An 11,934-nucleotide genomic window follows, 5' to 3' on the forward strand; every position below is an offset into this window, starting at 1 on the left:
CCATTTGCAGAGATTATTTTGGTCCTAAATATCTCAGAGACACTATGTCTAACCACATTCTCATCCTTGATGACTTAGTAATGGCCTCAAGTAACACTGTGAGAAATCTCAGTTATCTTTGACCAAGAAATCTCTGTCATACATCATGCCATAGATTAAAGAAATCTCTAGGACTGCCTTTTTCCACCTGAGAAACATTGTTAAAATTAGGAGCATCCTGTCCCAAAGTGATGCTGAAAAACTAGTCCATGCATTTGTTACTTCCAGACTGAATTACTGTAATTCGTTATTAATAGAGGATGTCCCAATAACTCCTTAAAAAGCCTCCAGATAACCCAAAATACTGCAGAGAGCAAGAGAAATCAATTTCCTCCTACATTAGCTTCAATCCATTGGCTCCCCGTAAAATAAAGAATTGAATTTTAAATTTTTCTCCTCACATATAAAGCACCTAAGAATTAAGCTCTGTCTTATCTTAAAGACCTCCTGTCTTCTCTATCCATTCAAAGCTGTGCTTCCTCCTCTCTGTCTCCCTCTCTCTCTGTACTTTTCTGCAGGTATCTTCGTTGACCTGTCCAATGTTTTTGCTGCTTGTTTTTGTTTTTGTTTTTGTTTTTGTTTATGGGAGAGTGGTAAAGAGAATGCCAATGTTGAAAAAAACTGCTAATTCACAAATTGAGTTTGTTAATAGGCATGTGAAAGACTCCATGGTCCAGTGGAAGAGGGTCCTTTGGTCTGATGAGACCAAAATGGTGCTTTTTGTCTATCAGACAAGACACTATGTTTGGTGCACACCAAACACTGCACATAACCACAAGCGCACCATCCACACTATGAGACACGTGGTGGCAGCATGATGTTGTGGGGATGCTTCTCGGCAGCCGACCTTGGAAGGCCTGTTAAGGTAAAGGGTAAGTTAGTGTAGTGGTAAGATCACCGCCTTCCGTGTGGGAGACTGGGGTTTAAATCCCATCCTTAAGCAAGACCTCCTTATGCTTACCCTACCTACCCTTGTAAGTCGCTTTGGATAAAAGTGTCTGCCAAATGACTAAATGTAAATGTAAATGTAAGATGAATGCAGCAAAATATAGGACAATCCCTTTCAGTTGTCAAGACAACTATGGCTTGGAAGAAGATTTTTTTTCCAGCAAGACAATGACCCGAAGCATACAGCTAAAGCTACACAGAAAACAAGGTCAATGTCAAAGCCCACACCTCAATCCAATGGAAAATTTGTGGATGGACTTAGGGTTGTTCACACCCGATCCCCACGCAACCTGAAAGAGCAGCTTGAGCAGTTTTTCAAAGAAGAATGGCATAAAATTCCAGTGTCCAGATGTGCAAGCCTAACTGAGACCTATCAACACAGACTCCATAAGGTGATTGCAGCCAAAGTTGCATCTACTAAATACAGACCTGAAGGGGATGAATTTTAATGCAAACACTGATTTCACCTAATATATTTTTATTTTATTGACAATGCTTTGTAGAAACCTGTTTTCACTTGGGCATTAATGAGGTTTTTTCAAATGCCAGCTGTGGCCTACCTCCAGTAGCGGCCTGCCTACCATTGTACCTTGTACTGACTTGTAAGTTGCTTTGGATAAAAACGTCTGCTAAATGTAAAGTGCAAAGGAATGAAAATAGAAAAGTGTGCAAAAATTAAATATATTACAAATTCACAATTATTTACAAGACAAACTACTGAGATGAGACAGATTAATAATGAATGAGCTTATGAGTGTACTGTTAGTTTGTTAGACTGTTGAGTTGTACAGTCTAACAGCAGTGGGAATGAATGATCTGTGGTACCACTCCTTTTTACACTGAGGGTGAATTAGTCGTCCACTGAAGGAGCTGAACAGAGCTTCCACTGTCTGATTCAGTGGATAAGAGGTGTTGTCCATGATGGAAGTCAGCTTGGCCAACATCCTCCTCCCACCCACCTCCTCCATTGAGTCGAGTGGACAGCCCAGGACAGAACTGGTCCTTCTGACCTGCTTGTTCAGTCTTTTCTTTTCCCTGTCTGTGCTGCCTGCACCCCAGCAGACCACAATGTAGTGGATAGCAGAGGCTACCACAGAGTTATTAAAAGTCCTTAGCAGTGGCCTGCACACTCCAAAGGACCGTAGTCTCCTCAGAAGGTGGAGGCGACATTGACCATTCTTGTACAGGGCATCAGTATTATCAGTCCAGTTCAGTCCAGTTTATGGTTTAGGTAAACACCTAGGAACTTAAAACTGTTCACTATCCCAATCTCTGAGCCCTGGATGCTCACTAGTATGTATTATGGTGTCCTCCTCCGGATGTCAATTACCATCTCCTTTGTCTTACTGGTGTTTAAGCACAAGTGGTTGTGCTCACACAAGTCCACAAAGTTTATGATGACTGACCTGTACTCCAGCTTGTTCCCCTAAGACACACAGCCAACAATGGCTGAGTCATCCAGTAGTCTCTAGTTTGCCTGCCTCTTGCAGAGATCCTTATTTTTTTCCTCCTTTTCGGGTTTTGTTTTGTCCCTTTGTCCCAATGCATTACTTCTGCTCTGCATTTTATTAAAACCTGTTAATAAATCTTTTGTGGGAAATCATACTCTGCTCTTGTTGTTTTTCTGCAACTTTGTCTGCTAGTTAGTTAGTTTGGAATACTTTTATAGGCACGGTATGTTTTTATTCCCCCAAAATTTTGGTGACTAAAAATCTTTGGACAGACAGCTTCTAAGCTGATCCACTATCAGCTGTGCTTCATTTCATCTTTGGTTCATTTACAATTAAGCAGGTCAAGAGTAAGGTAAAGTCAAGAGTTGACTTTAAGTGCTGCATCTGTATTTGGGGCATGTTGTTGGTAAATGTCAATAAAATGTCCAAATGCTGTCACTGTCAGTCAACAAGTCATCTTTCCATCTGTAGAGAAGACCTGGCAGAGCATCACCAGTGAAGAAACCTAGCACCTGCTGAAATCTACAGGTTCCCGACTTCAAGTAGTAATTTGTCCATTTTGCACTGCACATTCAAAGTTGGTTTACCACACCAATATGCCACTTTGCCAAACTGGATGAATGTCACATTAACTGTAACGCAGGGAAAAACAAGGTGCTGTTACCTGTGTAAAATGAACACATGATTATCTTTATGGTAGCTTTACTTTTTTAAGTTCAGTGGAAATAGACAAATATGCCTTAACAAAGGGCTACCAGTATGGCAGGTTTTCGGCATAATGGAGCTAACACGTGTGCACATCTTGATTTTTATTTCAAATCCATTGTGGTAATGTACAACATTATGAAAATTCTGTCTCTGTTGGTACAAACATTACTTTATTACAATGCTCAAAAAATTTAAGGAACACTTAATAAATATTGTAATAAAAGTATATAATATGGATATTCCTCCTGCCAGTCCATCACTGACCCACCACCAAAATCTCCATATTGAATGATGTTAGGTTCTCCAGACCCTTTCAAGTCTGTCCCATGTGCTCAGGGTAAACCTGCTCTCATCAGGGAAAAGCACAGGGTACCAGTTTTGGACCTGTCTATTCTGATGTTCTATGTAAAATGCCAGTTGAGCGCCACTGTGTTGGGCAGTGTGCACAGGGTCCACTAGAGGATGTCTGCTGATTAACTAACAAGATCAATATTCCAGAAGTTGAATTTACCTGATGCTAAAAAAAAGTTCCTTTAAACTTTTTTGAGCAGTGCTATAATCTTTGTTTGGTGCTACTGTATGTTCCATGTTGTTTAACATATCAAGGTATAAACACCTTTAAAAAAAAGCTGCAATTCTGTTTCCATACTGTTGGAGGGGACTGTATATCAAGTCACTGATTGATCAGCAGATCAATCAATAAGCAACTTATTATTTACCAATCAATGGACTAGCTAAAAGCAGACATATTATATGACATTACATTAGTTGGTTTATTCTAACAAAATAATTATCTAAATACAGGGGAACCCCAATACAGCAACACCACACACCTGATGGTGAACAGGGTGAGGGGAGGAATGAGATGACAAACAGTATGAATCACAAAGAAAGAGTGTAAAGAAATAATAATAAAATGAAATAAACAAACAAAAATAAAAAAAAATAATAATAATAATGACCTTTGGAAGAAAGCCTCACCTGTGGGGTTCTCTAGTCCACCAGCTGCTGTGTCTCCTCCTCCCCCAGTAGCAGAAGCAATGTTTGTAATGGCCGTAGAATTGCTAGTGTATTTTTTGCTTGCGCTGTACTCAGTGTTGCTCTCATCATCCCGCACTGTGGTGGCTCCTGATTGGATGCCAGAGTCAGAGGCATAGTAGGTCTGCTGCCACTCTGCCACCTTTACCACACTGTCTGCCTCACTCACTGCAAGGAACACAGAATGGCTGACATCAGATATTAGTAATATTACTACAACTACAATAATTACTGTTGCTACCTGCACTGTGACTGGTCACAGTTCTGCTGCTGCTGTTTTACTAAATACTTCCACTAGTGTTAGTTATAACAGAAAACTGTACAGCTACTATTTACATCAAATACTTTCAGCGAGAGAACAGGAGCTAAAATTACTTACTTTGCATGGACATCATCTCTGTCCTATGGTACCTCAGCCTTCACTGACCTTTGACCTGCAGGGAATAGGGAATCTTCAGGTTGGGAAACTGAATTTTGTGTGTAATCCTAACTGGCCCATTTCTGGAAGATTAAGACTTTAATCTCCACATTCATGCCTAACTTCTTAACATGCCAAGCATGCATACACAGTATACAGAGATACTAGTTAAGATTCAAAGCATGTTTAGGAATTAGTTAATCATATATTCCTTTGATAAAGAAACTAATAAACTATATATACCTTGCGTGCTTAGTTCCACCACTTCACATTGCAAGTCATGTGCATGCAAATATGCCAAAGTGCTGTAGGTAAAATGTGCATAGATTTATAAATATGGCAAGTAAGGAAGACATTCCAACTTTGAGGATCCCACAGACACCTGGTGAGAACTGGGTTGTCTTATGAGCCTTTTTTAAAATGTTATTTTATTATCTAGTATTTTTTTAATTTTATAAAGCAGAATATTGGCTACTTTATTTATTCATTGTATTTTTAATTTTCTGTTTTTAGAATAATGCTAAACAAATAAGAAAAAAAACACATTTTCTAATCGGTACGTTAAGAAAATGTTGAAAATGTTCTATATATTAAAGGATGCATTAGTCTGATCAATATCAAGCAATCACTATGTGCATTAGGAAGAGAATCCATAATATATTTAAAGATGTTCCCCACTGATGGGAAGTTATACTAGTTCTATAAGTGGAAATGTCAAGTCAAGTCAAGTCAACTTTATTTACCAAGCACTTTTTAAAAACAGCAGACTGACCAATTATTATTAACAATTTAACATAAAAGAATAGAACATAATAAAGTACAATCACGATAAAATTGGCAACAATACATTTAAATAAAATTAAAAATGTGAAAGAACTAAAAGGAATAAAATACACTAAAATGGTAAAGCCAAATTATCATACTGGATCAAACGCCAAGGAGAAGAAATTAGTTTTAAGCTTTGATTTAAAAACAGTCAGTGAAGAGGCCTGTCTAACTTGCAGAGGCAGTGCATTCCACAACTTAGGGCCTGCAACAGCAAATGCCCTGTCTCCCCTGAGCACCCGTTGTGTCTTTGGCACATACAAAAGCAGCCGGTCAGCTGAGTTACTGGCCGAGACACAAAGAACCAGGAGCGTAAGGCAATAGTACACCAGCAGAGCGTTGGCATTTTGAATGACACTTGTCAAAAGCAGCATAAACACAGCATAAACAAGTCAGCCATGACATCGCCACTGAAATATCACGCCATCAGAATTACATTGGTTACAGTCCATGTGACTGTGATCTATCAATCGTCTGCTGGGGAATCTGCACCACATATAACATCGCAGTCACTCCTCTACATATATTAGATCAGAGGTGTCAAACTCAGGCATACGGGCCAAATCTAATTATATTTGGCCTGCGAGATCACATCTAATGCGTATTAAAGTAAAGTTGCTGGCCCTCCAGTATACAGCGCATATGCGGCTAATACTACAAATCCCAGAATGTTTTGTTGGCGCGTCACTCGAGACCGGCAAGCGCCCCCTCCTTCTCTGTTGACATCATTAGCATCCATGCAACCAGTCACCTTGGACATACTTAATCCACCTCTCCCCAAAAATGGCCAAATGAAAGAGGCCAAGTGCACAGTGAGCTAAAAAACTCAGCGCTGAGTTTACCTGGCGATTTGCCGATAGCCCGGAAATGCAGATTTGAACTTCTCAGTAATCCGTTTGCGGTTGACATTGAAAGCGCACCAACCAACCAGTTTCCATGTTTCCTCCCCGACACACTGCCCCAACTCCGTGCCCAAGCTGTTTAAATGCTCTCTAGGCTCGGCAGCACATATCTACGTTGATGAAGATAAACAAAAAAACACTCAGGAGTCGTCTCACTGTTGAACACCTTCACTCAATCTTGAGGATTTCCTCAGCTCAGAGTCTAACTCCAGACGTTGATGCACTTGCATCTAACAAAAGATGCCAGGTATCTGGCTTGAACCAATGTGCATCACAGTAAATCAGAGCGAACTGAATGCTGTCTTTATGCACTTTTCCTACCCCAAGTTATGGACTGTTAATAGTTGAAAGATTGTATTTTCATTGAAGTAAATTCGTTTTGTTGTTTTGTTGTTGGCCAGTGAAAAAAGATCTTCATTTCTTTTCATTTTTTAATATATATTGAGTTTGGCTCTGGCGACTTTGTCCCAGTTTTCAATTTTGGCCCACTGTGAGTTTGAGTTTGACACCCCTGTATTAGATCAGTACATTCAATTCACAGTCTCTCTCTCCCAAACTTCACATACTCCTTGTCCACTTGTCACCTCTACCAGAACCTGGACTCTTAGTCCTGGGGAGTTTTTTTTGCTCCTGGGGAGCAAAAATATTGGAACATGTTACTGATAGGTGAGTTTTGTTGCCCAGCTGTGTCTTATTACACTGAACATTCGAACAATAAATAGCACTCTGTGTCTACACTCAAATTTGGGTGTTTGCCTGTTCACAAGTATAACCAACATGAAAACTAGAGAGCTATCTATGGGTGAAAAACATGAAATTGTGAAGCTGAGAGGAGATAGATCAATTAATCAGAGCCAATTCACAAACATTGGCCATAGCCAGTACAATCATTTGGAATGTCCTGAAGAAGAAAGTAACCGCTGGTGCACTAAGTAACAGATGTTGGACAGGTAGACTAAAAAGACAACAGCAGTTACCAATGGAAACATTGTGAGACCTGTGAAAAAATTCCCCAAAACAACTGTTAGTGACATCAGCAACAAGCTTTAGAGGGCAAGAGTGATCGCAATCTACCGTTCACCGCTTTACTCGGAACAATACTTAATACTGTTGCTCCTCTAAAAAAGAAGCTGGTGAACCAGAGGAAGTTAGTTCCATGGAACAATTCACAAATCCCTATCTTAAAGCAGACATCATGTAAGCTGGAAAGGAGGTGGCGTTCATTTAGATGAATATTGCCTAACCTGGAAAGATAGTTTAATAATATATAAAAAAGTCCTCTGTAAAGCTGGAACTTCATATTACTCCTCATTAATAGAGGCAAATAAGAACAACCCTAGGTTTCTTTTCAGCACTGTAGCCAGGCTGACAAAGAGTCATAGCTCTGTTGAGCCTAGTATTCCCTCAACTCTAAGCAGCAATGATTTCATGAATTTCTTTACAAATTAAATTAACTATTAGAGAAAAAATTGATCAGATCCTCCCTGCATACGGCATGGATTGTACAACTCTGGATTCATGTGAAAGACCACGCTCGTACTTAGACTGCCTGCTCCCCGTAGATAATTCTGAATTAATTTCAGTAATTAATTCCTCTAAACCATCAATATGTCTCTTAGATCCCATCCCGACTAGACTCCTCAAAGATGTCTTACCTTTGATCAGCACGTCCAAATTAGATCAGATCAATTTATCTTTACAAATAGGCTACGTACCACAGGCTTTTAAGGTTGCTGTAGTCAAGCCCCTGCTCAAAAAGCCTACTTTGGACTCAGGGATTTTAGTGAATTATAGACCAATATCCAATCTGCCCTTTATCTCTAAAATTCTGGAAAAGGTAGTTTCTAAGCAATTATATGACCACCTGCGCAGTAATAACTTGTATGAAGATTTCCAGTCAGGATTTAGAGTACATCATAGCACAGAAACAGCACTGGTAAAGGTCACCGATCTTCTATTAGCATCAGACAATGGTCTACTCTCTATACTCATCTTAGTGCTGCATTCGACACTATAGATCACAAAATTTTATTACACAGACTGGAGCATGTCATTGGGATCAAAGGAACAGCACTAGATTGGTTTAAATCGTATCTATCAGATAGATTTCAGTTTGCATGTCATTAACTTTGTGTCATCTCTCTCCTGTACTTGTGTTTCTTCCTCTCTGTCTCTGTCTCTCTTTCTGTACTTTTCGGCAGGTATCCTCGGCCTGGAGCTGTACATCTCCAGAATCCAGTTGACCTGTCCAGTGTTCTTGCTGCTTGTTGTTGTTGTTGTACCTGCTGTTCTTTTCTCTTTCCTCTTTCCACTCACCCCAACCGGTCGAGGCAGATGGCTGCCCACTATGAGCCTGGTTCTGCTGGAGGTTTCTTCCTCTAAAGGGAGTTTTTCCTCTCCACTGTTGCCTAAGCTTGCTCAAATGGGATTGTTGGGTTTTCTATATAATTTTTTGTATAATTATACTCTGTAAGGTCTTAAATCTTACACTGTAAAGTGCCTTAAGATAACTTCTGTTGTTAATTGGCGCTATACAAATGAAACTGAATTTAATTGAATTGAATTGAATACCGTTCGCAGATGACTTCATGAACAAAAGTACAAAGGCTACATCAGAAGATTCAAACCACAAGATGAATAGGTAGGCCAGGCTGGAATTTGCTAAAAATACCTAATCTACCTAACTGGTACTCAAAGCGCTTTACACTGCGTCTCATTCACCCATTCACACACACAAGCACACACACATTCACACACCGATGGCAGAGCTGCTATGCAGCTGACCTGACTCACCGGGGGCAACTAGGGGTTCAGTGTCTTGCCCAAGGACACTTTGGCATGTGACGTGGCAGCTGGGAATCGAATCACCAATCCTGCGATTGGCAGTCAACTGCTCTACCTATTGAGCCACAGCCACCCCCTATATAAATAATGTTTTGGGATAAACAAATATTTGCTTGCTGCTCCCCAATTCCAATCTGTTTCACCTTACATGCATATATAAAATACTGCTTGGTCTCATGAGCAGACTGTCAGTGTGGTTAAATTGCTCTGTGCCTCTATATGTTTGTTACAGATCCCTGCCTTATTAACAGTGAGAGCACTGCACAATATATGTGGAGTTAAAATGTCATTGTGAGTTTTTTCTTAGGATGTCCCATAGGTAACAAAGTGACCATATAGTATGTTGTACGTTATAAGGACCTGTTACAATTCCTGCCTCATCCCCGTTCAGTTGGTTTGGTTTCTGTCTCCTTCCTATTCTCACCTGGTCTCACTCCTGTGACTCTGCTTTACAGCCACTTCCTGATGCCCATATTTAGACCACCTCACTCACCACTCTCCTGCAACCAAAGCTCCCCTCAGTCCTCTGTTTGTCGCCAGATTGTTATACATGGATTGGTACACAGATTGCTGCAGATGGTTTATTTGTAGGTTGACTATTTGAACATAGATTGCTACAATGACTGGAAAATGGATTTATTACCTTTTGTTACACCCTGGATCTTGCCTCTGTTGTTTTGGACTTTGTTCCCCCTTAATGTTGTTAGAATTAAGGTGACGGCCCTCTCCTGGCTTAGGTCCTATTTGACTGATCATTATCAGTATGTAGATCTAAATGGCGATTACTCCACATGCTCTCCAGGGCAGTTTGGTGTTCCACAGGGTTCAGTTTTAGGCCCACTGCTTTTTTCACTCTACATGCTTCCTCTGGGCAACATTATCCGTAAGCATGGTATTAACTTTCATTGTTATGCTGACGACACACATTTATATTTTTCATCAAAACCAGATGAGATAAAACAGCTTAATAAAGTTGAACAATGTGTAAAGGATATACAAGACTGGATGCTAATTAACTTCCTTCTGCTAAATCCTGATAAGACAGAAGTACTAGTTATAGGATCATCTGCAGCTAGAAGCAAGATTTTAGATCATGCCGTAACTCTGGATGGCCTTTCTCTTACATCTAGTGCAACAGTAAAAGACCTTGGTGTGATTCTAGATTCCAGACTTTCATTTGAAGCTCATGTAGATAATATCACCAGGACAGCTTTCTTTCACCTCAGAAATATTGCCAAGATAAGAAATATTTTGTCACTAAATGATGCAGGAAAATTAGTGCATGCTTTCATCACCTCTAGGTTAGACTACTGCAATGCCTTACTGCCACCGTCTGGCTGTCCAACCAGGTGCATAAACAAGCTTCAGTTAGTTCAGAATGCAGCAGCGAGAGTCCTCACTAGAACCAGAAGATATGAGGACATCACGCCTATCTTATCTACACTTCATTGGCTCCCCGTGAAATTTCGCATTGATTTTAAAATACTACTTTTGACATTTAAAGCATTAAATGGTCTTGCGCCGCAGTATCTAAGTGAACTGCTAGTGTCTTATGATCCACCACGCCTACTTCGATCAAAGGATGCTGGCTGCCTGTCAGTACCTGGTATCATACAACTACAGCTGGGGGCAGAGCCTTTTCTTACAAAGCCCCAAAGTTATGGAATAGCCTTCCAAATAGCGTTCAGGACTCAGACACAGTCTCAGTGTTTAAGTCTAGGCTGAAAACCTATTTATTTAGTCAACCATTTTTGTAAATAGATTTGGGAAGGACTCATGGACGTACAGTAGAGCATTATGGTGAACTGGTATGTTTAGATGCTGTCTTCCCAACTCTCACTGATCACTCAGGTTTGTTGATGGTGAAGTGTTCGGTTGCTCTACATCCCAGGGAGCCCTCATGTCTGTGTTTCCTTCTGGCCCACCCTTTTAGTTAGGCTGTCATAATTAGTCCTACCGGAGTCCCTGCTGTACTATTCTAAATATACATTCACCTCAAATTTTATCTGACTGGGAATACTACTAACTGCCATCTCCCTCTTTCTCTACCCCTCTATTTCCCTCTTCCTGTCTCTCTGTCGAGCTACACGTCATTCCACCCTCGGCCCTCTGGACCTGTCTGACTCATCCTGATGCCCAACTTCTGGCTGGAGATCTCATCACCTGGATCCACCGTTTGCCCTATGGGATGCGTTTGGAGACTGTAGTTGGTCACACAATACTATGAAGTCAGTCTTGGCCTCGGCGGACGTCGGCAGCTTATTCTCTGAGGTCTCGACTCAACGCTTGATAGTCCAGGAATGGAACAAGTCTGCCTGCAATTAACTAACTGGACTCCACATTAACTTAAAGACATTAACTGTTATACTGGACTGCCTGCTGCCTACACAGCATGTAATCACCCATATGAGGATGGGTTCCCTGTTGAGTCTGGTTCCTCTCAAGGTTTCTTCCTGTTGCCTTCTCAGGGAGTTTTTCCTTGCCACCGTCGCCCTCGGCTTGCTCATCAGGGACAATCTGATTTCATGATTCACTACTAATACAACCTAACTCTAACAACATTTCAGTATGTGACAGTTTATTGTGGAGTATATTATAAGTTTCTTTACTCTAACACTTAGTAGTTATTGTAGATCAGTAGCTTTGCCACATTTTCAATGAGAACACTTGTGTTAAAGTTTAATTACTGTGTCCAACTCTTCAGATATTTGATATTTTATGCATTCCCCTACAATCTACTTCTGAAAAAAGTAAAAAAAAA

The 11,934-nt window shown here is 40.4% G+C and overlaps 1 protein-coding gene across 1 annotated transcript in view; it reads right to left on the bottom strand.

Moving 5' to 3' along the window:
- jupb (junction plakoglobin b) overlaps positions 1 to 4,579 on the bottom strand; it is a 58,331-nt gene extending 53,752 nt beyond the window's left edge. Inside the window, exons 1-2 of the mRNA XM_026372544.1 lie at positions 4,564 to 4,579; positions 4,128 to 4,352 (exon numbers count right to left, since the gene is read on the bottom strand). Coding sequence (XP_026228329.1) covers positions 4,128 to 4,352; positions 4,564 to 4,579 — 241 coding nt within the window. The remainder of the gene's footprint in view (positions 1 to 4,127; positions 4,353 to 4,563) is intronic.
- Positions 4,580 to 11,934: the final 7,355 nt, after the last annotated feature.

This window comes from Anabas testudineus, chromosome 8 (genome assembly GCF_900324465.2).
Source record: "Anabas testudineus chromosome 8, fAnaTes1.2, whole genome shotgun sequence".
Classification (NCBI taxonomy): Eukaryota; Metazoa; Chordata; class Actinopteri; order Anabantiformes; family Anabantidae; genus Anabas; species Anabas testudineus.